Consider the following 25,000-nt stretch of genomic DNA (forward strand, 5'->3'; position numbering starts at 1 on the left):
TTTCCTCCTTTGACCCCTGCTGGAGAGCCAGTTTAGACCAGTACAGCTTTGGGGTCAATGTGTTTGTGACCTTTGACCCCACAGACAGCATCCTTAGGCTCAGTCGTGTCCGCTGAGTAAGTCTGTCGGTGGGTGTGTCGGGGTCTTGTTGGGGGGCAGCGGCCGGGGCGGGGGCACAGGTTTGTTTTTGTACCGCTGCGGGCTTGCCACGCCCCCGTCGCTGTCAGCTCTGTCCGTCGGCATCGGGGGAGGGGGCGGCGGAAGGCGGGGCAGCGACATGGAGCCGTGGTGATAATGGAGATGATGGTGAGCGCTGTGACGGGGGTGAAGGCCTGTCATCGCCACTGAGGGCGGGACCCGGGAGCAGGAGGAGGCGGAGGAGGACGAGGAGGGCGGAGGGGGTGGGGTAAGCGCGGCCGGTCGCAGGCTCTGGATCCGCCGGCACTCCTGGCAGATGCGTACGTGACTGCAGGCCTGCAGGAAGCTGCGCGGGGGGGCGGGCGGAGCCACTAGGGCTGACGCAGGAGGGGGGGTGGTGGTAGAGGTTTTGGTGCCCAGCGGGTCCTCCAGGAGCCTCTGTGGCCCCGGGCCCAGATCGGGGCATCCTCCCATCCCGACCCCTGCCAACCCGCCCGTCATTGGGCCGGCGCCACTGTACAGTTTCCCGTTGCTGAGACGCATCTCTCGAATCAGGCGGATGGGGCGGGGACCGGCCAGAGTCAGGCGGGATGGGTGACGTAGGACTCCGCCCCCAGTGCTGGTCAGGGGTCGGCGCCGACGGGATCTAGAATTCTTCTTACAGGATACGGCATTACGGAACTCCGTCAGCATCTCCTGACAGACGGAAACCTGAGAGAGAGAGCAAAGGCACTCAGCTACACCCTTCACACTCTGATGGAGGTCCCCCAAACCCCAGCTACACCCTTCACACTCTGATGGAGGTCCCCCAAACCCCAGATACACCCTTCACACTTTGATGGAGGTCCCCCAAACCCCAGCTACACCCTTCACACTCTGATGGAGGTCCCCCAAACCCCAGCTACACCCTTCACACTCTGATGGAGGTCCCCCAAACCCCAGCTACACCCTTCACACTTTGATGGAGGCCCCCAAACCCCAGCTACACCCTTCACGCTCTGATGGAGGCTGTCTATCAGCTGCTGGGAATAAAGGAAGCAGTGGCCCTGGAGCTGCACCTTCTCTTTGTTACGTGCAGACTGAACTACTGCAATTCTCTGGACCAGGCCTCTCTTTATGTCTCCAGCTGGTCCAAAATGCAGCCGCTCGTCTGCTAACTGGCACTAAACGTTAGGAGCATGTAACCCCAGTTTTAGCGTCTCCACACTGGCTCCCTGTTCCTTACAGGATCCAATTTAAAGTCGTACTTTTTGTTTTTAAGGTGCTTATTGGCTGAGCCCCTTTATGCTCCAGAGAAAACCATGAGGTCCAGTTAAAACCAAGTTATCCACAGACTAAGCTTCTCATCGTGACAGAGCCTTCTCTGTGGCAGGTCCAGGACTTTGGAATAGTCTTCCCTTAAATATTAGATGTGCACAAACACTTGATCAATTTAACTCGCTACTGAAGACACATTTTATGGTCTGGCTTTAACCACTTTAACATTTTGGTTTTAACAGCCTTAGTTGTTGTTTTAGTTGTTTTTATTGACTCTTTTTTTTCTATATTTTACTGCATCATTGTTTTACATTTTATTTGTTTTAGTGGTATTTTACATTGTTAAGCTCTTTGCGCAGCACTGACTGGAAATGTGCAGCATAAATAAACTTGACCTTGTGGAGCACGTTTGTATCAGTGTACAGATGCTCTGCAGTGCTCACGTCTGCCCAGTGTAATCTGTAAGTGTGTGTGTGTGTGTGTGCGATGGTGTACCTCGTCCGTCTCGGCGGTGCGGCGTGTCGACCACACAAACTCCATGATGGCCACAAAGACGGCAATGATGAGGCCGCAAATCAGAACCACAAAGATCCCGCCGATGTTCTCCATGCCGAGCCCTGAAACGCAGCGATGGACACATCACAGATCGATTCACCTACACCGGTCTACCAGCCTGAGGACTGTTTCCAAACACAGCATGCTCTCCATCAGCAACAACGGGCCAGGCTTAAAACAACCGATATTTTATGCCATTTAACCTGTTTGATGGCATAAAATGTGGAGTTGTTGGCGTGAGACGCCTCAGAAGGAGGAGACAAATACACAATAACAGCGAAGGCGGAGGACAAAGTCATTTGTTATTTTGTTATATCAATGAGGAAAAGACAGGCGGCACAGGAAAGGAGACGCCCGATAAAAACTTCCTGTTTACGTGTCATCGTGGTAAGGCTTCACTGACATGAGCGAGGAGCACGGTTGTGTCCTAGGCAGGAATCTTTCCATCAAACAGAAACAGGAAATGATGTTTTTACGTTAAATGATCACGCTACGATGACACTGACCTTTGGCCCTGTGGTCCTCCTCTTTGGGGCACTGTCCTCCCTCCCACCAGCGTCTCTTCAGGATCTCCAGCCTGTTGCTCTCCTGCAGCTGCAGTATTCCCAGAGTGATCTCGTCTCTATACGGAGAGCCTGACGAGGAGCAGAAGTCATATTCAGCATCTAAAGACACACATGAAGCTACTCAACCTGGGCTAAATGACACTATATGAGCCTTACGATGTGTCTGCCATCGATCTGAAAGGAGGTGGAAGAAAGGTAGGCTTCAGATGTCCTATGACATCCTTTGTAGGAGCCACTCTCTAGACCAGAACTCTGTTGAGGCAGCTCAAGCAGCTTTCCTGTCAGATATTACTGAGACTAACAGCCACAACCCCCGAATGTTATTCAAAATGTTTAACTCCGTGATAAATCCCTGTCCTGGATCGTCGAGCTCGGCCTCTCAGGCTCTCTGTGAGCAATTTCTTAATCATTTTAGTGGAAAAGTTTTATTACTGAAGGCTTCACACTCTCTTGTGTTGAATCCTGTTCTGGTTTTAGGGTGCATGTCCACCTTTTCTCACTTTGGGAACCGTTGGGCTCCATATTTGAAAAATACAATATTTCTTATCCACTCTTTTGTGACGTCCAGGTTAGACTATTGCAATTCTCTCTACTGTGGTCTCCAATCCATCTCTATTTGAAAGCTGCAGCTCGTTCAAAATGCTGCGGCTCGGCTTCTGACTGGAGCTAGAAAATTTGCTCTTGTTGATCTACACTGATTACCAATCAAATATCGCATTGAGTTTAACATTTTGCTACTCACTTTTAAAATCCTGAATAATATTGCGCCCAGTTACCTCACTGACCTCCTCAAGCTGCACACTCCTTGTCGTACATTAAGATCACCAACCTAAGTTTAGACTGAAGACCAGAGGCGACCCTTTGCTTCAGCTGCACCCAACCTTTGCAGCCTCCCTGCTTCTATTCGAGCCTCGGACTCTATCCAGTCCTTTAAATCAAGATTGAAAGCATACTTATTTAACCTGGCTGTCCTGACCAGTTAACACCCTTTTTACACTTTTTATTAAATGTATTATTTTATCATTAATTTCACTGCAGTTTTTATCTTCGTAGATATTTCGCACTCACGATTGACCTTCCCTCTGTGTTGAGGTTTGATGCCTATTTTATTTAACTCTTCTGTTCTATTAATGCCTCCATCCTGTCTGTTAGTGCCCGATCTGTACTCTGTTATTGACTTATGTTGTTTCTCCGTATTACTGCGAAGCCTTCGGGATTTTAAATGTGCTATATAAATAAAACTGTATTGTATTGTACTTCCGAACAGGAAGTAGTTTCCTTCAGATGCACTCCTGGACACAGCCTGTATGCCATCACAGACGTACAGTTCACTGCAGTTTTATTTATATAGCATCAAATCCTACCAACGGTCACCTCGGTGCTTTGAGGCACCACCAGAAACAATCGGACGACCGCCAACAGGCGTGTTTGTGAGCAGACTCAGACTGAGCTCATCCAATCTGATGCTGGATAAACGTGAGCTAAACCTTGGATCAAACCACCAACCCGAGACTGATCTAAGCCTCTGTCTGCCTGACACACACACCAGCTGTGGCCCTGAGTCCACTTTCAGCTTCCAGGCGTGTGATGTCTAACACTGTCCTGCACTGGTGAACTTTCAGAGCCTGCACAGATGATCAGAAGAGCCTGTGGATGGATGAAACTTTTTATGGGTTTATCTTGTTTATCGAATCATGTTTGCATGACCACACAAGACGGGGTCATCGTTCTGCACAACTTTCAGCGTCTGTGGATTTCTGTTTCACGTCTGTGGGAACCAACCAGGCTGCACATAGCTGCACTCGGTGTCGCGGCGTCCTGATGCACTAAACTGGCTTTGAAGACGAGCTGCCGGCTGGTGTTCCTCTTTCAAAGGCAGCGAGACAAATCCAATCTTAGGTGGGCTGTGAATGAAAACAGAGGGCTGGTGCTAATGGCGGAGCTCACCTGCTATCAGGTAAACGTGCTGATGTGGAGGCGGCGGCGCGCTCTGCGGGGTTTTTAACATGTTCTCATAAACAGCGACACAACGACAACGCGAGCAGTTGCACCTTTTATACAAATCGCCGCTGCTGTCCGCAGTCTCGTTTCCACCGGAGCTCCAGATGTGTTGGAGGCAGCGGGCGGCGACACCGGAGCTCTGGACGGGACCCTGCAGCACGATGTAATCCCCTAATCTCTCCAGACTGCAGGTTGTTTACTGAACAGACTCACGTTCAATCCTCAGTAAAGATTTATTGACAGCTTGCAGGCTGACACTTATCAGCAGACACACACTAACTGAACCCTCCACACCGTCACTTCTGCTGTTTCTGCAGCCGTGGGTCAGCAGAGGTGGCTTTGATTGGCTTTAGGGACAATAGGCAAAGCATATGCTGTAAACACAAGATGGACACAGCCTCTTTGACAGCTCTCACTACTTTGTTTTTCAGCTCAGTGCTCTACGCATTTGCTCTGATCCTCCTGCAGTTTTTTGCAGGTTGGTGAAACTCTAAGCCGTCTCTGAGATACTCGTTTTATACTGGATCATGTGATGGACCTGCTGTAAAATAACCTGATCAGCTGCTAATGTATTTGCTCTGTTACTTGTCGTGGTGACGGGGGAACCCGACCGAGCCCTGCAGTCACCCCGCCACAGCATTTTGCTCCTCTAGGGTCTCCCGGGCAAACAGCAGGGGCAGATTCAATCGAAATCCACAGACTGTGGGTGTGGAGCTCACCAATCCGGTCACATTTAACTGTGTCATGGTTCATCTGACACTTTAAACCTGCCCTGAGGCAAGAGATTGTTTGTTTTCATCATCAAACAAAAGGCAATAATTTAATAACAACAATAAACAGCTGCATTGACACATGTTAATCTGTTTTTAAACTACAGCAGCCCAGTTCTACAGCAGTGTAATTTTTGACCACTGGATGGCAGTAGAGGCTTCTGTATGTTAGTCAATCCACAGTAGAGTGTCAGCAGTACCCCGCCTAAACAAAATCCACTCAGAGACAGAACTGGGCTGTGTCCCAATTAAGAGACCGCACGCTTGAAGTACGCATTTTGAGTGCGATTACGTCACCGCCACACGACGACGGCTGTCCCAATTCGAAGTGTACTCCAAATGCGCCGACGATTTCCCCAAATATCAAGCGTGGTCCGGTGCACACTTGGTCCCATATATCCCACAATTCATAGTGCGGCGGTGGGTGTGGATAATTTTGCTCCAAAAGACGGCAGAAGGGAGCGGCCGAAGAGTGAACTGTCAAAAGTAAGTACTGAATACGATGTCACTTGAAGAACATTAAACAATTGCTGTTGGCCACAAGTCAGCAAAGTTATGTGACGTTAGTGATGTTTGTACTTTCAGCGTTAACTTGGTTTTAAAGCCTTTAAATATACGCCGTTCAATAGTCGACCTTAATCTTACAGAGAATCTGATGATTTCATGGATAATTAAAGTCAGTCATATATCCACAAACACAACAAGCTGAAAGTCAGTGATGCTGCTCGGTTTCCTGAACATCACGGCACAAGCAGGATTCACTGCACTGTTAATGTGAGCTGTGTTATATTGCTGCCTCTGTTCGGTGGTGTCGAGCCAAACGCACTTTAACGTGTGTTTGAACGAGCTGACGGTTCACTCGTTAAGCTGAAAGAAAGATGCTTTAATCACAGCAGTCACACATGTGTCCACTGCACCATCTGGAACTCTTCTTGTTTACACTCGTAATAACACAAACACTAAATCCTGCTTCTCTGGTGCTGTTGTGTAGCAGTGTGTACACCTGAGACTGTCACCTGTCTGTCTGTCCTGCACTCTCTCTCTGTTTCTTTCTCTCTGATTGTGGAATAAAAGTATGAACATGTGTTTATAAGTTACACTTGTGTTTGAATCCTGCAGCTTATCACACATTTGATGTCCATGTGTGACACCTGCAAGTGTCCAGAGTGAGGACAGACTGAGGGACCCACTGCTGCACATCATCTGTGAGGCTTTGCAGCCCTGATGATCCACCAGGACAAACTCAGCAGTGTGTGAGGAAGAGGAGGAGGAAGAGCCAGCAGCAGCTGACAGATGGAGAGAATAGACAGACTGTTCCCTGTTTGTGAAGGACTGCTAGGAAAGTTTAACATAACTGTCTGTGCTGAATCAGTCTTATTAGGTAATGTTCACATAATGTGATCATCCCAGTGTTTCCAGTGTGGGAGAAAGTACTCAGAGTACTCAGGGCCTTCAAGTTACACACTATGAAAGGCAGCAACAAGTTTAATGTTCAGAAACCTAAAGTCTGTATCAGCAGCAGAATGGAGCTAAAATAAATGTTGGTTTCAGTTCTATGAAGCTTTGAGTATTTTGGATCAGTAGCTGCTGTGTTTGTTGCATCATATTGCTGTAACTGTTTATATGCTTTATATATTCTGAGCTAAGTTGATCTATAGTGTTACATCATATTCTATAAGGATTTTATGTGTTTGTAGACTTTCTGCCCAGTTTGACCCATTTAGCAGACGTCAGCCTGTTTAAGGCTCTGATATCTATTCTGTGTGACTTACAGCAGTTATGACATGGTCTGATTTTCTCACCCAATAAAGGAATATTTCATATATCAGTCGACTCTTCATTCTATCAGACACAGTTATCACAGCTCATAAGTTTTCTTTTTACACATGTATGTAAGCATTGAGCCAAATTTAGTAATGCCAACATATTAAACAAACAATATTTGTCTTTTCTATATAATACACCTATATATGCACTGTCAAAGATACTTGTCTGTGAGTGAAGATTTAAGGTGACAGGAAATATAAATAACTGCAACTTGAATCTTTGACCCAGAGTTCAAGCTGTAATATATATATATATATATATATATATATATCTATATATTACAGGATCAAAGGGTTTGTTTCTCTCGCCCAAACCAATGATCAATGTTTAAAATTCGCTATTAAATATTTAAATCATATCAGATATAATTTATATAATCTGTCCCATCCGCCTCCCCTCACCCTTAATCGATAGATCAAAGGGCAGATGGCCCTTTCCTTACTCCTGATTCTTTTAGTGCGATCAGCTCGTCGCTGTGCTACAAACTCTTTGTCAGCTTTTTGCCGTGTGTCGTTTTGGCCGACAGCTCCTGCCGTACAGCCAAACTCTTGGTGTCGGCCATTAGAAAACTCCACCTTAAACTTTGAGAGAGGGAACGTAAAAATTAAACAAACTCCTGTGTTGTGATTCTCCTGCATGTAAAGTAAACGCCGCCGCCTCCATGCTCATGTGTTAACAGGCCGACGAGTGACGGCGGCTCTCCTGAAAGCTGCTCGTGTCTTTCTGTCACTGTCAACATCTGTTCCTCCTTCTCTCCACTAACTCTGCTAACTGTGCGTTAACCAGGATCACCTGAGCTGTCAGAGACCTCGCTAACAGCAGAACAGAGTGATCCCAAGTTATTTAACACCAGCACTCAGCAGCAGGGGGCAGTCTACCTTGGCTTGTGGTACGCGGTTAGCCCCTCCCCTCTCCTCACCCAGAGGCATGCCGATGCCGTATCCTTTGGTGTCCAGCAGTCCTCCGATCTGCGTGAGGTTGCAGTTGAGGCTGCGGTAGTACTCGTTCATGGTGCTCTCCATCAGAAAGGCGTACTTGGAGTTGAGCACGCGGGCGATGCCCTCTTCTGTGCTCTTCACGAACACGCTGGGCTGCTTGGAGTACATGTAGTTCCACATCCGCTGGTACGTCTGGTACCGCGAGTTCTGCAGGAAGAGAAGGTGAAAGGACAGTTGTAGTGTCTGAACGTGTTCTATGGTCTGTGTTTGTACCTCACGATGTGCGCTTACAGCATAAGCCTACTGTTTTTATTTGATTTGGTTGTTTCTGTGGTAAATGCACTTATATCCTGTGTCTCACTAAGAGCAGTCTGGCTCAAGTCCACTGGTTCCTGCTGAGGACAAATCTTTAAAAACACCTTAAAATATATATTTCACTTCTTTAAAAGGATCGATAGTTGCCTCAAACAGCTGGTGTTTGGTGCTCTGCTGAGAGCTTACCATCAGTTCAGTGAAACATCTGCACTTCTTCTAATGGCCACTCGAGGCAGCCTCCGACAGTGGGTCCATGCCCATAAACACCCACGTCAATGTTTCTGAGTGCACGGGAGAAATAAACCAACACTTACTGAAAGAATACAAGACTGAAAGTTTGCATGGTTAGGGGCGTGGCCTCTGTGACTGACATGACTGAATAATCTGGTCATGTTATTACTGGTTACATCATCCCAGGATCAAACACAGGATCTGTGTCTCTACACTTACGGGTCGTTACTTCCAGTATTTAATCTTTTTGTGATTCTGAAAATTCTCATATGTGAATGGAAACTGCTGCTGGTCGGTCTGCAAATGGATTTACTGACATTCAAATAACAGCTGACATCGAGGCCTTTGCATACAGGGCAGTACTCATCCATTATTTTGCTCATCTTTAATAATTTACTATTATATATAATAGAGAACGCCCAACCTACAAGCTTAGAGGCTCTATAAGTGTGCAGATCTCATGAATTCATATTTTATTGAGAACAAAACACAGAGAATAAAAAAATGAAGCATGTCAATAAAAATCTGAGCTCATTTTGAATGTGATGCCATCAACACGTCTCTAAAAGTTGGACAGGTCCATGTTTCCATGCGCATCATTAACATCAGTGTGTAAACTGGGGCTGTTTCTCCATCGTGGCCACACGTGGCTTCTTCTCTGGGTGATGCAGCTTTAACCTGCAGGCAGACGCTGGTTTCTGGGAGCGTTCCTGAGCCGTGCACTGATCCTTTAATGCAGCGCTGCTGAAGCTCGCAGTTATCGGCCTCGTCCCTGCGTGCTGATGACCTCATGTAGATGATGACATGTTCACAGTGAGGAACATGATTCTGTTTGTACATGCAGTTTCTGACTTTTCCAACCTTTTGTTGCTGCCATCAAATCCAACATGAGCTCATGTTTTGTCACGACGCGTTCTTCACAGTTGCAGAACGAAACGTAAATTTCCATCATGTTTTTAAAGCAGAGGTGGACACAGTCGGCATAGACAGGTTTAGATTATAGTGAAACCTCTATTCTGTGAGCACTCAGGACGTCACAGCACCTCAGGCCGCTTTACAGCATCCTCCATTTGTGATTTTCTTCACCTTCAACCAGCTGCTGCTTCTAACCCCTGCAGCCTCCTGTTGGGCGTCTCACTAACGTCTGTGGGAGTTTGGAGCGCGTGCTGTCCTACAGACTTGCCTGAACAATCAGCCTGCATCAGCAGAAAGCTGCGGTTTTAAAAGCTGCCTGACTGAGAAACACTGAAGACTTGTTATCAATGCTGCCGTTGCTGTTTGGACAAACTAATGTCAAATCTGGATTTTCCTGCAGGTGTAAAAAATGATTCTTGCCATTTATCTCCATTAAAATCTGTTCACCGATGCTGCACCCCAGGCTGGACTGCAGCGCACTGTCATGCAGTGAGATTAACAGGAAGTAGAATCCCTGAGACCGCCTCTGTGTGCCTGAGATGACCGTATGGGATGGCTGGATTAAAAAATAATCTCACCATGAAGAAGGTCATGGTGGAGCCTCCGTGGATGGTGCCGTACTGGATGTTGGTCTGGTCCGCCAGATCGTCCGGAGACTCGATGGGCGCCTCCATCCTCTGGACCGTGAGAAATGCTGCCAGGTTGGCCGTGTAGGACGAGATGATGATGAGGGTGAAAGCCCACCTGAGGGAGGAGAGACGAAGACCTTTATGTTTTTACCCTGCAGCACAGCCCCACTCTTCCCCCTCGCCTATCTTCATTAAGAGCTGAGAGAGGAAAACGCAGCAGAGAGACAGATGGAGGGCACTGCAGGAAACGTCAGGAGTTTTAGGTAAAAATCATCAACCTAAACATGAACTCGAGCTGCAGCAGAGACGAGCAGGACGCCTCTGCTGCAGAGGAAATGAGGCGGAAGTGATGAGCAAGGGAATTAGGGAGGGGGGAGAGAATTAAAGAGGAGGCAGAGAGGAAGGATGAAGCAGAGCAGAAACTAAATGAAAAGCAGCCCAGCAAATACAGGAAAACAGACTCGGGCTCTGGTGATTGGCTCGAGGCCGTGATTACTTCTAATGTGCTGTGTTTGCACAGAGCGCTGCGGGAAGTGGAAGACACACTCTGTGGTGTCAGCGGAGACGAGACCCACGACTGCGACGGATCTCGTTTCCATTTACAAAAAAAGAAAACACACAAAGAAATGTTTCTTAAAAGATGAGCCGAGTTTCAGGGGAAACGCCAGAGCTACGCCGCCAACTCTGTGTTGGTCACCACACATCAGCAAGGCAGCTCCCCGAGCACGCTGGGTAAAAGGACCATGGCTTTATAAAGGTTTGAGGTTATATGAACTGAGTCAGAAAAGAGTTCAGCCCAGCGAGGAGCTGCATGTGCGCTTCAGCGTTTGCAGCAGAACGCCGTGATGGGTGAGCAGAACGCCGTGATGGGTGCACAGCAGGAGCTGCAGGAAATGACCCCGCGTCCTGAGGAATCTGAGATTTTTAGACGCTGCGAGAGGGAAACTACAAACGTGATCGCGTTTAAGCTAACCTCCCTCTGACGGCCTCTTTGCTTCCACTCTGCCTGAATATGCAGCGTGAACAGCGCAGCGAGCCACTCGTGAGTCTTTCTAAGGCTAAGTGCCAGACGAGGCTGAGAGCTGTGAGAGGAAAGATGCTGATGGCCTCTCCAGTCCCTCCAGTATCACTCCACCATCTGTCTGACTGCAGCTACTGGGACTGAGGGAGAGTCAGGGGTGGGGAAGTACTGACATACTTTGATTTGGTCAAAGTACAGATGCAGCAGTGCAGAAATACTCGGTTCTACACAGAAAAAAAACTCACAACACAAAATGTTTCTGGCAAAGTAACGACACACATTTTGATTTTGTAGTCAGACGGTTACAGGTTGGCTCACCTGCTTTATTCTGACAAGCTGCACCTCCATCAGCACCACCTGCACCTCACTGTACATATGACTGCTACACTTACAGCTAAAACATATGATCTCACAAGATGGAACAATCATTTCATTATCCTGATAACGAGACCACGTGAATATAGAAACGTTTCTCTGCACAGAAAATAAAAGAACCAAACCTGCAGCTAAACCACAGCGAAGAATCCTCCACCCAACCTCCACCCTACACCAACACTCACTCTTATCTAATGTGAGCTTAGAGCACTTACTTACAAAGGAATCAGGAAGGTTAGTTTCAACTTACAAAATCAATGCATTTGAAAAATTATATTTTCTATATTTTTGGTTTATTTAAAGTTTAAATAAACAGAAAGGCTGAAACGATTAAACAGCAGTGAAAGGAGGGCGAGTCAGAGGGGGCGGGGTGTGAGGGCGAGTCAGAGGGGGCGGGGTGTGAGGGCGAGTCAGAGGGGGCGGGGGGTGAGGGCGAGTCAGAGAGAGAGAGAGGGGGTGAGGGCGAGTCAGAGGGGGCGGGGGGTGAGGGCGAGTCAGAGGGGGCGGGGGGTGAGGGCGAGTCAGAGAGAGAGAGAGGGGGTGAGGGCGAGTCAGAGGGGGCGGGGTGTGAGGGCGAGTCAGAGGGGGCGGGGTGAGGGCGAGTCAGAGAGAGAGAGAGGGGGTGAGGGCGAGTCAGAGGGGGCGGGGTGTGAGGGCGAGTCAGAGGGGGCGGGGTGAGGGCGAGTCAGAGAGAGAGAGAGGGGGTGAGGGCGAGTCAGAGGGGGCGGGGTGAGGGCGAGTCAGAGAGAGAGAGGGGGGGTGAGGGTGAGTCAGAGAGAGAGAGAGGGGGTGAGGGCGAGTCAGAGGGGGCGGGGGGTGAGGGTGAGTCAGAGAGAGAGAGAGGGGGTGAGGGCGAGTCGGGGGGGCTCCAGAGTTCTGGTAACGAACTCATCATTTGATCTAAACCTGCAGGACACCGGCCCTCGAGGCCTGGAGTTGCCCACCCCTGAATGCAGCGCTCACCTCACTGTGTCTCTGTGGCATCCATCCACCCCGACCTCCTCCCCACACCCACCCTGGTTTGCAGCAGCACACAGGGGGTGGAGTTTCATATGAACATATTTGGGGGCACTTCCTGACTCGACCACTGCTGTACCGATAACACAGCGTGACCAGAGCAGGCGAAACGTGCTGCAGCCTGATGGGCTGCGGTGGTGATTTCTCTGAGCGTGACACCGCGTGACGCCGTCTTCCGCTCAGGAACGGTCGTCCTCGCTGTCCTCCATTATTTATAAACGACCTTGTAATGTAAATGACCTCGTGTTTCACATGAAGTTCGTCTGTCTGAAGATGTTCGTGCACATTTGGAAAGCGTGACTGAAACATAAGCTGGTACCAACCAGACTCCGCTGACGCAGCGTGTGGACAGCGCCCGCGGCATGATCTCGGAGCCCTGCTGCATGAAGCCGCCCACTGGGAACCACAGGCTGTTCCCCAGCGTGTACTGGTTCTCCAGGATGTCCCGCCGCTCCCGCAAACACGGATGAGGGTTGTACCATTCGTAGGGACTGAGCCTGGGGAGAGAGGACGAAACATTAAAACCCAGAGTAGCTTTAGCCTCAGACACGCGGCTAACATTTCACGGTCAGCTGCCTGCACTTATGGAGCCCTTAAACCTACGCAGCGGGGCGGCTCTGCTCTGTCAAAGCGATGCGGTGAGAAAACAAAAGAAAAAAGGCGAGAGAGACGAACGTCACGCTCGACACCTGAAAGGAAACGACGTGGTGACTGTGTTTAGACGCTCAGCTGGAGCGCACGACTGTTGCGTGGAGTCATTTTAGCATTAGCCTTCCATTAATGTTACATCATATTTTTACTCTATGTCGATCTTCAACAGAAACGGGACACCCTCCGGTTACGCCAGGTTGGTCACTGCCACGCTTCCTGCTGCGTGACGCGGCTTTGACTCGCCTCTCACCTGCACAAGGTGAGGCGAAGACTGTAAATCAGCCCAGGCAGAAATAATGACAGCGGACACTTCATTAGGTACACCTGGCCTGTCCTCATTAGACCCCCTTTTTCCTTGATTTTGGTCCATGTTGACATGACATCATCATGACATCATCACACATTTCTCCAGAGCTGCTCTGCTGGACTGAGATCAGAAACCAGAGATGATCTGAGGTCATCGTCACCGTGTCTACCTGCATGAACGCCCTGAGCGCTGCCACGTGATTGGCTGATTGAACATGTGTGTTACGGAGCAGATGAAGAGGCGTGCCCCTCCTACTCTCTGCTCACATATTACAGTTAAACACAGATTAAAGCTGTTCTCTTCATGCTTTTACTCTGAAGTGCAGCTCGTTATGATGTCATCACTAAGCAGCTGATGACATCATCAAATCACGACTTTATGATAAAATGACTTTTTGTGTGCTGTGGCTGAATGCTTGGTTTGTCTCTGTCAGCTCAAGCAGAGCTGAGCGTCTGAAGCTGTGACTGTAAATAAAGTTTCGATACAAAGTCCTGGATGGCGTGCAGAGCGCGTCAGCGATTTATGGCCCACCTTAGAAAACTGAAACGCAGACACATGCTGCAGGTAAAATTAGGACGCTGACGCACAGACAGGTGTCTTACCTGGCTGCGAGGAAGAGGACGCAGCTGACGGCGAGGTAAGCCAAAAGCATGAAGAGCCAGACAGCCGGAGAGAACGGGTCCAGGAAGGAGAAGTAGCCCGGCTTACGACCCTGAAACACACACACAGATCACATGACCACGGCATTCCTGACCGGGAACGTCGGGTCTCCGCCTGCTCTCGTGCTTCATCTACAGTCTGTAAAGGGTAGGATACAGCTTCCTGCCGTGGACGGCGATTTGTGATAATGACCGTCTGCCAATCACAGCACACTCTGAAACACCTTCACACTGACAGCTGTGCATTTTGGAAAATGACGCTCCTGGAACAAAAAGCGCTCGTTCACTTTGAACCTGCAATTCCAACAACACAACAAAAACAACAGAACACAAAATTACACTGACGAGCTTTTCAAGCGCTAACGAGCGTCAGCCAGCGCTCCCTGATGGGACGCCTCCCGTTGACCCGCTTCATCACGTGGCCTGCTGTCTGCGATGCCTCCATCACCCCCCATCTGCTGGAAAAAGGATTTGGCAGTGAGGGGAGCAGGAACTCCCAGATTGGACTCAATTAAAGCAGATGACTGGAGCTGGCAATCTATTCAGGCTCTGATTTCTGTCCATTCTGGCTCATTTCAGAAACAGCTCATGAGGCTGGCAGAGCTGAAACGATCGTGTGATGTGGCTCAGACCCAATCAAACATCCCGGGCACAAGAGCAGGTGACAGCGGCTGCATCCAGCATTCCCGACTTCACTGGCGACTGAAAGAAAATGTTCCTACGGGAGCTGTGTTTGCAATACAGCGTAGCTCTGGTTGGTTGGACAGTAAGAAGAATCCCGTCTTGCTTATTCAGCACAAGGTCGAGGGGGGTGGAGCCTAACCCAACACACAAGGGGGCGAGGGGCAGAGAACACCTGGACAGGTCTAACACAGGCAGGCAGCTAATTAGGCTAACCCCACTGTGGGAGCAAGCCCGAGTACCCGGGCGGATTCAAACCCACGACTTTCTCGATGTGAGGACACAGTGCCGGCCCCGCGCCATCCATCAATATGTAGCGGTCGCTCGTTTATCGCGGGAGTTATGTTCTAAAAATAACCCGCGACAGGTGAAACCCATGAACTTTATTTTTTACAGTCATTATGGATGTTTTAAGGCTGTAAAACCCGTCACGGCATGCTTTACACACTCAGACACGCATGAACGTTTTCACTTTTCTCTCGTTTAAACTCTCAAAGTTCAAACCTTTGTAGAAAAATAAGTCCAGAATTATAGGATGAAACCAAACATTGTTGCGTTTCTTTGGGAGGAAACTTACACACATACAGTGCAGCACTGCTAGGGTCTAAGATTGATGTAAATTTGACAAGCTGAACGCACTCTGCACTGTACAGGAGACACGGCATGAGATTGATTGACAATGGTCTACAGCCAATCAGGACGCAGAACACAATGTGCTGTAAAAAAAGAAAAAAGAAAAATTGCACAAAAAAAAATCTGCGAACCAGCGAAGCCGTTATAATGAGGGAGCACTTTCATCGACAAGAAGACCCATGGTGGAAATAAGGTTGGAACGTGTACACGTGCAAACATGCAGGTGTGCCCTCGTGACGGCGACTTACAGTCTCACGTGTTACCTGGCCGTTACGATGTCTACCATCCACCTACACCAGGGGTCGGCAACCTTTTTGATGATGAGTGCTGTCTAAAATTTCCTCAGAAGTCAATGTGCCGTATGTTTGCATTAGCAATAAATAATATAACAGTTACACACTTATATGTGTTCACAGATGTTGGCAGCTGTCAGCGAATAGTAATCAGCTATTTTGAAACAAAAAAAGACTTTTTATCCATAACAGCAAATGAAGTGTACAACAGAAAATACAAATGCTGTTTATGGTCTCCTCACAACAATGTAAACAGACGCTACTGTGACAGTGATGTACAGTCTTGTTGGTATATGTATGATTTCTATACATTTTACGTCAGATAAAAACTTTGGTTGTAAGATTTAGAAAATTATTTAATAAAAGCTAAATATTTTAAATGAGAATAAGAAAGTAAAGTATTTCTTTGTGCCCCCCTCTCCCTGTTAATGCCCTACCTGCCCCCTGGCAACACTTTGCTAGACCCGCCCCTGCACAGTTACCAGCTGTCAGCTACATAAAAAAGGATCCTGGTGTTATTTGTCTCTCAGAAACAGTTCATAACTTCAACTCATTCCTGTCACCTAAAAGGTAAACCTGTTTCTCCATCACCTGTTCAGCTCTGATGGTTCAGTAAGGACATCTCCTGGTTTCATCTTCATGTTTCCCTCTCACCACATATCCAAACCGACATCATGACCAGCAGCTTTACAGCTGTGGCTCCAGCAAACATCAGCTGATACTAGAAATTAATATTAAATAAATTCTAACAACAGCTGATCAAGCTTAAACGTGCTGCTGTTGTTTACCGTGACATCCGCTGGTTTCCTGTTTCTGGCGCAAAGTGAGCGCGTGCCCAGGGTTGCCGACCCCTGACCTACACAGTAGTGATGGGGTTTCGGCTCTTCAGGTTGTTTTGTTGCTTTAATTTATTTATTATTAACAATAATATAAAATTATGCACAAAAGGAATTACTAATGTAAAAGAAAAAGTGGTTTTATTTATATATGTTTATATAAAAATATACACGGTGGCCCCTAGAGACAAAACACGTTTCTAGCGTTAACTGAACTTCAAAACAGCTACTGAAGATATGCGTAGCCTAATTTAGAGTTTAGAAATGTGTTAGACAGGATGTAGAATTATTGTAGAGACTCTGACACTGCCCTGGATGTAATAAAGGCCTGAGTGTGTCATAAACTTAGGAGTAGATTTCTAGGAGACCCTCCCCCAGTTTGAACTGTGAAAGTGAGACAAAGAGAGGTTAATGTTGAGTGGAAATTCCTCAGGGCATGCCTGGGTGGGAGTCTCAAAGTTTGTAACTGAATAACTTCGGTTTGGAAGGGAGATGGACTTTTATGACCCTCAGGAAGGCGCGTACATAGAGATATACGCACATATAGGGCTGCTCAATTAATCGAATTTTAATCACGATTACGATCTGGGCTTTCAACGATCATTAAAAATGACTGAGCCGATTATTAGCCCCTCCCTCATTTATCCGCGACACCTTAAAGGCCGGTCCGTGAAAATATTGTCGGGCATAAACCGTCCGTGGCGCAAAAAAGGTTGGAGACCGCTGATTAAGAGGACCCGAGGGAAGCTCGGAAAGCTAAGCAGAAGTTATTTGAAGAGGAGAGTGACTGCTGTTGGTTGAAAAGAGAGGTAAAAAAACTTCAGTGGTGTTGCACACTATGTTATATTATTTTTTAAAGTCATTGTTAACCCTTTAAAGCCGGTCAGAGCAGCACGCTCCGTGTTGTGTAACTATTTTTTAAATCCCTGTAGAACCAGAACCGTGTAAGCTAGCGCAATAATTTGTTTTGCATATGAAACTGGAGGAGTTGTACTTACATCTGATGCCATCAGCTTGTCCTCGGTCACGGTTTCCTTCCACATAAAGCTTTGAAAAAACTGCATAAAAAGCGCTTGCAGGAACAAAAACATAATATTCCAGAAACACGCTTTGCCGATCCGATCAGCTGTTCTTAACACTTCCCACAGTGAAACAGACGTCGTCGCATGTCCGCCATTTCCTGGCCGAAACCGGAAGTGACGTCATTTTCGCGGAAATTGTAGTTTTTTACTTGTAGGCCTTAAAAGCCTGTACTGGTCATGTTTGACCTTTCTGAATAGTTGCTGGGATGCTTAGAACTCGAATTGCACTGCTGGAAATAGTTTATTTTGATGCACCTGCTGTTTTCTTTGCAAATTTGCATCATAGGATTGTTTTTTCGTTTTTCCTGCAGTATATAAAAATTGCTGTATCTCCAAAATAAAACTTGAAGACACTCAAAATAAATTTCCTGTTGTTGTAAACAATTTTTTGCAACTTTTTTTTGTATTTAAAGTTTTGAGGGATAAACCTCTTAAATTTCTCCAAGTAGAAATACATGTAAAAAACAAAAAACAAAAACGATTTTCAATTTTTTTATAGTTTATTGCACTTTTTTGCAATTAATGTAGTTACTATGGACTTAATGCATACATATTATTAAAATATGGGCTATAACAGTTGTATAGCAAATTGAAATGCTCCCACAAACGGCACTACAACATGTAAAAAAAATAATATAAGCTCTGGTGGACTTGGTTCTATAGTAGGTCTTAAAGGGTTAAATAAATATCGTCAAATAATCGCGATCTCAATTTCAGTGAAAATAATCGTGATTATCATTTTTGCCATAATCGAGCAGCCCTACGCACATAGTGCTTTAACTGTTACGCACACACGCCCATTCACTCACGTGCACTCACATAGACACACGGGTACGCGCACACACAGGCATTCACGTGCTCGTGCACATAGGCACAGACACAGAGTTTGCAGCACACCGTGGGGGTTGTATGATACAGTCGCTCCTACAAAACTGTGTTTCACAGACAAAGGAGTGAAGATTTTGCAGAGGGGCACCGGCCTGACAAGTCTTCCCTTCTAGAAGATGCATGCTTAAATGAGATGAATAAAGGTTTTGTGAAATGACTACTGAGTCCGGTGCATCTCTGGAAGCCTGAGGAATAAAAAGAACCGGGGTGAAACTGATTTCCCGACACTACCTAGATCACTTAAATTACACAATTGAAAGCATGTGTGTATTGTTTGTGTATTTATACACAAATGGTAAATGGCCTGTATTTATGCAGCCACGAGGTAACAAAAGCTCAACACTGCCCCCTAGCATCCTGGAGCACTTCTGTTGTGTTTTGGAGTTTGTACGTGCTTTGTCTCTAGGGTACCGTAAATATACTTTTATTTATTCACTCCACATAAAATGTAATAAATAAATCATATAATACAAAAACCAACTATTCACATTTCAACTTTTAACTATTTAAATTTTCAGCTTTTCCCTTTTAAACAAATTTAAAGTGAAACAACACAAAACACTGCAAACCACAACACAATTAAATATAAATTAAACTATGAAAACAAACAGAAGATGCATATTCTCTGTCATATGGACCTGCATGAATAAACTTTCTGAATCCTTTATCATCTGCAACCAAGTTGTGGATGATTACTATACCTTTCTAATGTGACGTTGTTGTCCCTGGCTCTCTCTCCCTCCCGCTCTGTTCCTGTGCTACTGAGTGTAACTACCGCCCCTCCCCCTCTGCCCAGCATAAAGCACAAGGCTCACGTCGTTCACGTCAAAGATCCGACTCTAAGAGCCGTTTCGTTCGCGACCGACACATCACTACTACACAGTCACAGCGCTAGCTAGCATTAGCAAATCTGCCCGCTGTTGGCTCTGAAAATCGAGATGCTTCAAAAGTGAGTCAAGCTTATGCAGGAACACACGAAGCCATGGTGCAATTCACCACATGCACAAATAAAAGAAATCTAACCTCTGACCCTGAATAAATGTGTGCGATAGGAACTTTTAGGAACTTTAGCCTGTGCTAAACCTGGCTGAGACCCATGGAGGCAGATGTGTCAGCACGAGGAGGACATGAGACCATCCAGACTGAGGAGATACAAGTTTAACTTGAAGCTTGTTATCGTGTTGTATTTACACTTGTCTTGTTTTACAGGCGTCTGTATTTAGAGCCGTGTGCCGCTAGCAGCTCTAATATTAACGACGCCGCTTCCTCTCCTCGCAATCAGCCGGCGTCTGCTCAGCGATGGCGTCACACAATCGCAGTGAAACGCTGTGCCTCAGATTCAGAGAGCAGGGCAGTGATGATATATCGAGCACTAATGAATTGGGAGCAGCAGCAGACATAAATTTGTAGTGTTCAGCGCTGGGGGGGGAGAGCAGGGGTACCACGATGGCTCTTCTTCTCTAATGTGTGTGCACAAGTCAACAGCTTGAGCAATTAAACAGATTACCATCTTCAAGTGTGCTCGCGAGCTATTTACACACACGCAGCTATGAGTGTGTGTGTTTACAAAGCACATAAAGCTGTTGACGCCTGCAGACACGATTGGATTGTGTATTCAGTTGCTTCGGGACTTCTGAGATTTAATTCCTGTTGGCTTGTGTGAGTTTGCACACCGACATGTGCGCACACAGACGTACTCACATCGTGCACTGATGTTGTAGACAGTCGGCTAAACATCGCCTGTTACGCTGTTGAAGAAATCGGTGTAAACTCAAACGCCACCACAAGGGAACAGTGAAGGGAACAAATGAGCCCAAACAAAGCAAACAAGGATACAAAATCCAGCATAAAAATGTGAAGCACAACAAACATCAAAGCCCCCAATCAAAGCTAAGATCAATGAACTCGAATAGGAAACAAAGAGAGGAAGACGCAGCTGCAAGATTCAAATCTCAGCAGCAGGCCCGGGATCGCCTTCTCTGCTCTGTGACGACTAAAATATGTTCGCCCTGCTCAAGTTCAATCAAACAGCACCAACATAAATAATTTAAATAATTTCCCCCAGGGATCAATAAAGTATTCTGATTCTGATTCTGATTCATGACAAGGCGGCGTTTCAGGGAACGCCCCCTCAGCTCAATAAACCAGCCCGTGTGTGCAGCGGTGCTGATAGCTGATCTATCAGCACCGCTGCACTCGATAACAGACGCCTGGTGTTAGCGGGATACATTCACGGCGTCTCGGTTCACATTCTCCACTCCACACTGGAGCGGGAGGGCGGAGCTCCCCTCCGGATCGAGGCGATGGATCTGCCCGTCAGCCCGGCGCTGTGACAGCGTAAATCACGCCTGCAGGCCGTGAGCACAAATGTGCTCTCGCTCAACTTAATCCTTAAATAAACACTTAAGAAGCGCGAGCTCGGCCTCTCCGTGCACACATTAAACAGCTGACTGATCGTAGAGTCGATACACCGAAGCTCTCACAGCGGACCGGGTCAAACATGGAGGACAGAATGCTAATGAGCCGCAGTACAGTGTCTGAGGGCAGGAGCTCCATCAGGAGAGACGAGGACAATTTCATGATAATGACGAATAAATGTTTGACAGTTCTCACACTGGAGCTGCTCACGCAGGCCTGACTGCTGCCGCTGCGCCTCCGAGCCACGCATGCTTTGCGGATCAGCGTGCTTCATGTGCACTGGTGCATGCCACAAAGCTGATGTCATGCACAGGAAAACAGGCCGCTAAACGCATGGCTGACTGAAACACACCTGAACACGCTCGGACGCTTCGTTGCAGAGCTGAGACAAACATGGTGTCCATAGTTCAACAGCAGCACATCATCACGTGTCCGAAACACTTCTGTGTACTGAGCGTGGACGCCGTGACCAATCAACACTTGGCTGCGTCTCGCTGCTGCATTGGTCATGTGATTTGGACGCGTGGGCTTCAGAGGGTTAACCTGCGCTTTTAGACTTTCTTAGTCCTCCTGCCTTCATATTTCACACAGGACTGAAATACATCGAACTAACAACGACTCTAAAACAGGAAACGTGCCCCTCGCTCCGCCTCCTCCTACACAATCCTCAGAGAACTCAATAATAATTAATAACAACAGTGTAATCGTCCCTGAAAGCGTCCTAACCCCTGAGACTGAGGTTCACCCAAAAATCTACAACCTGAGCAGGTTTCTGTCAGACTCACAGGAAGTGAAGGCGCTGCTTTAGATTCCAGTCAGGGACGCAGAGCCACCGATCCTCCCTCAGAGGCTGGAAAACTCATATTTTTCAAGCAGCAGCAGGCGTCACCTTCTCCCCCAAACTGAATCACAGGAGGAGAAGAAACATGCCCTCCATCTGTGTCCCCGGCTCGGCTTTTATCTGCTCCCCCAGCTCTTCCTCTTCCTGCGCGATCTCTCGGGTCGCAGGAATATTTGCGGTCGCTCGGTCCCAAACTCACAGTTTGACTGAGTGGCCCGAGCCATCGCCGCCGCCAGCAGCAGAGCCTCACTGCCATGTCTGAATCCATCCAATCATCAGGCGGACGGAGCCGGGGCGAGACAGGAAGTGTCAACAGGTGCAAACGCTCGGCTGTTCAATTTGTAAAAGTTTGTGCGAGTCCACAGACGGCGCCTGGAAATAAACAGACCTTTAACATCGTCTAAAAAGCGCTTCTTTGGACGAAAGCAAACCGCCCGCGGCGCTTTGACGGCGCCTCCATTAATATTCACCTGATGGATCTGAGCACGCACGCGTCCCTGAAGGGTCAGCTGTCATTTCATCTGAACCTTCAGGGCCTGCACACGTTAAACTGGAGCTATGACCTCATTTACATCCTGGCGTCGCCGATGTGATGATGTTCTAGCACGTGTGCACCAGCTCGCTGCGTTTCCACCTGCTGCAGGTACAGGAGGCGTAACCAATCCAAGCTCTCGGTTCAAGCTCGGCGGTGAGGCAGGTGATCTCACAGCGTGCCAAGCAATGAGCACAGTTTCAACAATGGGCCTCTCTCCATGCTGTGTGAGCCGCAGACGCCGGGAACATGACACTAACACCTGCATCCGGACAGACGCTGCATCGCACATGGGTTTGTTCTGTCTCAGACAGCCATCACAGCCGTGCCCAGAATGAGACACGCTTGTGCTGGTGTTAAACATTTGCACCTGTGCCTCTTCAGTTTCAGTTATTAGGACCTCCAGTAGCTCCGGCCATGTAGCTGCTGGTAAAAAGAAGGCTTCATGCGCTCTGAGCAAACCCGACTGTTCATACTGAACCTGATATTTTAATATCAAAGATCCCACGAGAATCCTCCACAAACACATCGAGTTTCTCTGCGACTGCGACTCACAGCGAGGTCGAGACTCCATCAGGAGAAGCACATGGCGACAGCGGAGAGAAAGAAGTTAAACTTTAACAGGAAGACTGAGTCTTCCTCTGTTCTCCACACAGAGGTGGGGTTTCTCTGCTCTGCGGTACGACGCTGAGCGGCTTCCTCAGTCTGGGTCTGTGCAGCTAACTCAGCTAGCTCTGCTGGAACGTCTTATTAAACCTGTTGTCTGCTTATTTGAAGCCTGCGGTGCTGACAGCTCCACTGTGCTGTGCTGCGATGCATTTTTTATGAGCCTTACAGGTGCTGTGGGTGTTTTATTATTTCATATGCTGCACGGAGGCGGAGAGCACAGGGTCCAGTGCCTGCTACGCAGAGAGAGCTGCAGTTCAAGTGAGGTTAGCGACTGAAGGTGCGACTTAGACCGCTGTTCCAGGGAAGCACGGGGAAAGGTTTCATCTCATTGGTCAGCAGGTTGCTGATTGACCCGTCGGACTAGTGTTTTGACAAAACGTCCTACTTTTATAGGTAGCGCGGATGTCTATCAACCCGGGACGAGCTGCCAGGTCAGCGAGGCTGAGCGCGCTCTGAGGCGCCCGAGCAAGGATTCGTTAAAAAAATGAATCCTTATTGAAACTGTAAACATTTTCTTTTGACCGACTTGATTCTGAAATTAAAATGAAACAAATAAATACAATTGATCAGCAACATTAACGACTCAAAAACCCAAACTCAGCCCTTCTCATATCTATGAAACACTTTAACCTACAAAGTCACAGTGAAGCCAGCGTCGGCACATTTCCTCGTCTTTGCTTTCAGGCAGTGTTGCCAACTCCTCAGTAAGGAAAATCGCTATTGGTTGTCCTAAATGTCGCTAGAAGTCGCTAAATGACGTCATCGCCTAATTTGCATAATTGGTCATTCTAATGTAATTGTAACCTATGTTGTTGGAGAGAGAAATAACATCGTGGAAGAGACATAAAGGGAGTAAAAACGTCCTAAATGCATTTAGAGTTTATTTAGAACTACAAATTACATTTATTTTAGCAATTATTGTTTTTTAATGTCACAATTCCAACCCTGCTCCTTTACCCGGGCTTGGACCGGCAAAAGTGACCCGAAACAAGCGCTCTGGTGGAGTTACTTTGTGTGTGTGTTTATAAGTAGTTTTAAACTTGATCCACAAAACAGCATAAGAGTAAAGGAAGACCTGACTGCATTACAGTCAGTGCGGGAGCAGCGGCTTCGCTCATGCGCGATTCATTTGCAGTTTGGATGCACAGGTGTGAACGTCTTCTGCCCTGATAGCAGCGGGGGGACTATCTGGAGGACTATCCTCCGCCTGTGAGCGCTTTGGCACGGGCGAGGTGCCCACGGCAGCACCGCTGCTTGTTAAGAGTAAAAGCGATACCCGCTTTCACGTCAAAAAGACGTCATAAATAAGTCTCCAATAACACCAGAAAAAGTCGCCAGATTTGTCGCTAGTCGCTTTTTAGAAAAAAGTCGCTAAGGGGGTCTGAAAACTCGCCTAATATAGCGACAAAGTCGCTAAGTTGTCAACACTGCTTTCAGGACACTTTCGTTTGTCCCGTTATCTCCGTCTCTTTTCGTCGCTGTTAAATATTTTTCCATTTCTTTTTCAGGTTTGTTTGCTGCACTTCATAACAACCCTGCCACCTACTGTAGTGGATGTGCAATTACACTTTATTCTACTCTGGCATAAAAAGCATGTTCCCCGGGGTCACACGTGCCTCCCCCCACCATCGCACCACCCCACTGACTCCTCACGTCATGTGTACACGCTATCTCTGTACTCTGACATGTTTTGCTTTATTTGGGAGGTTTCTTGGTTTGAAGCAGTGACACAAACCGCTCTGTGGAAAAATGTGGCGTAAAAACTGTGATTTGGCTGTTCTGACACATCTCAGGTATTCATGCTTGAACCAGTGTGACCAGCATCAGAAGAAATAACCAGTCTCTGATGTCTGCGCTCACGCTCCACGTCTGTGAAACGTCTTATTAAATCTCGTTCAGCCCTCGTCGTGCATTCAGTTTGTGATTGATGTCAAGAATAGAAGAGCGAAGGCGAG

At 47.4% G+C, this 25,000-nt stretch overlaps 1 protein-coding gene across 1 annotated transcript in view; it reads right to left on the minus strand.

Annotated features, from left to right (window-relative positions):
• LOC147303113 (glutamate receptor ionotropic, kainate 5-like) overlaps positions 1 to 25,000 on the minus strand; it is a 207,537-nt gene that overhangs the window by 1,673 nt on the left and 180,864 nt on the right. The window contains exons 15-21 of the mRNA XM_086279148.1: positions 14,116 to 14,225; positions 12,879 to 13,052; positions 10,092 to 10,257; positions 8,034 to 8,259; positions 2,457 to 2,585; positions 1,891 to 2,012; positions 1 to 849 (exon numbers count right to left, since the gene is read on the minus strand). The exon at positions 1 to 849 is cut by the window's left edge and continues 1,673 nt beyond it. Of these exons, the coding sequence (XP_086135274.1) occupies positions 100 to 849; positions 1,891 to 2,012; positions 2,457 to 2,585; positions 8,034 to 8,259; positions 10,092 to 10,257; positions 12,879 to 13,052; positions 14,116 to 14,225 (1,677 nt within the window). The 3' untranslated portion in view covers positions 1 to 99. The remainder of the gene's footprint in view (positions 850 to 1,890; positions 2,013 to 2,456; positions 2,586 to 8,033; positions 8,260 to 10,091; positions 10,258 to 12,878; positions 13,053 to 14,115; positions 14,226 to 25,000) is intronic.

Source organism: Aulonocara sp. 'chitande type north' Nkhata Bay, linkage group LG22 (assembly GCF_057382095.1).
Source record: "Aulonocara sp. 'chitande type north' Nkhata Bay isolate Kocher_YH1m ecotype deep benthic linkage group LG22, A_spYH_male_GT1.1, whole genome shotgun sequence".
NCBI lineage: Eukaryota > Metazoa > Chordata > Actinopteri > Cichliformes > Cichlidae > Aulonocara > Aulonocara sp. 'chitande type north' Nkhata Bay.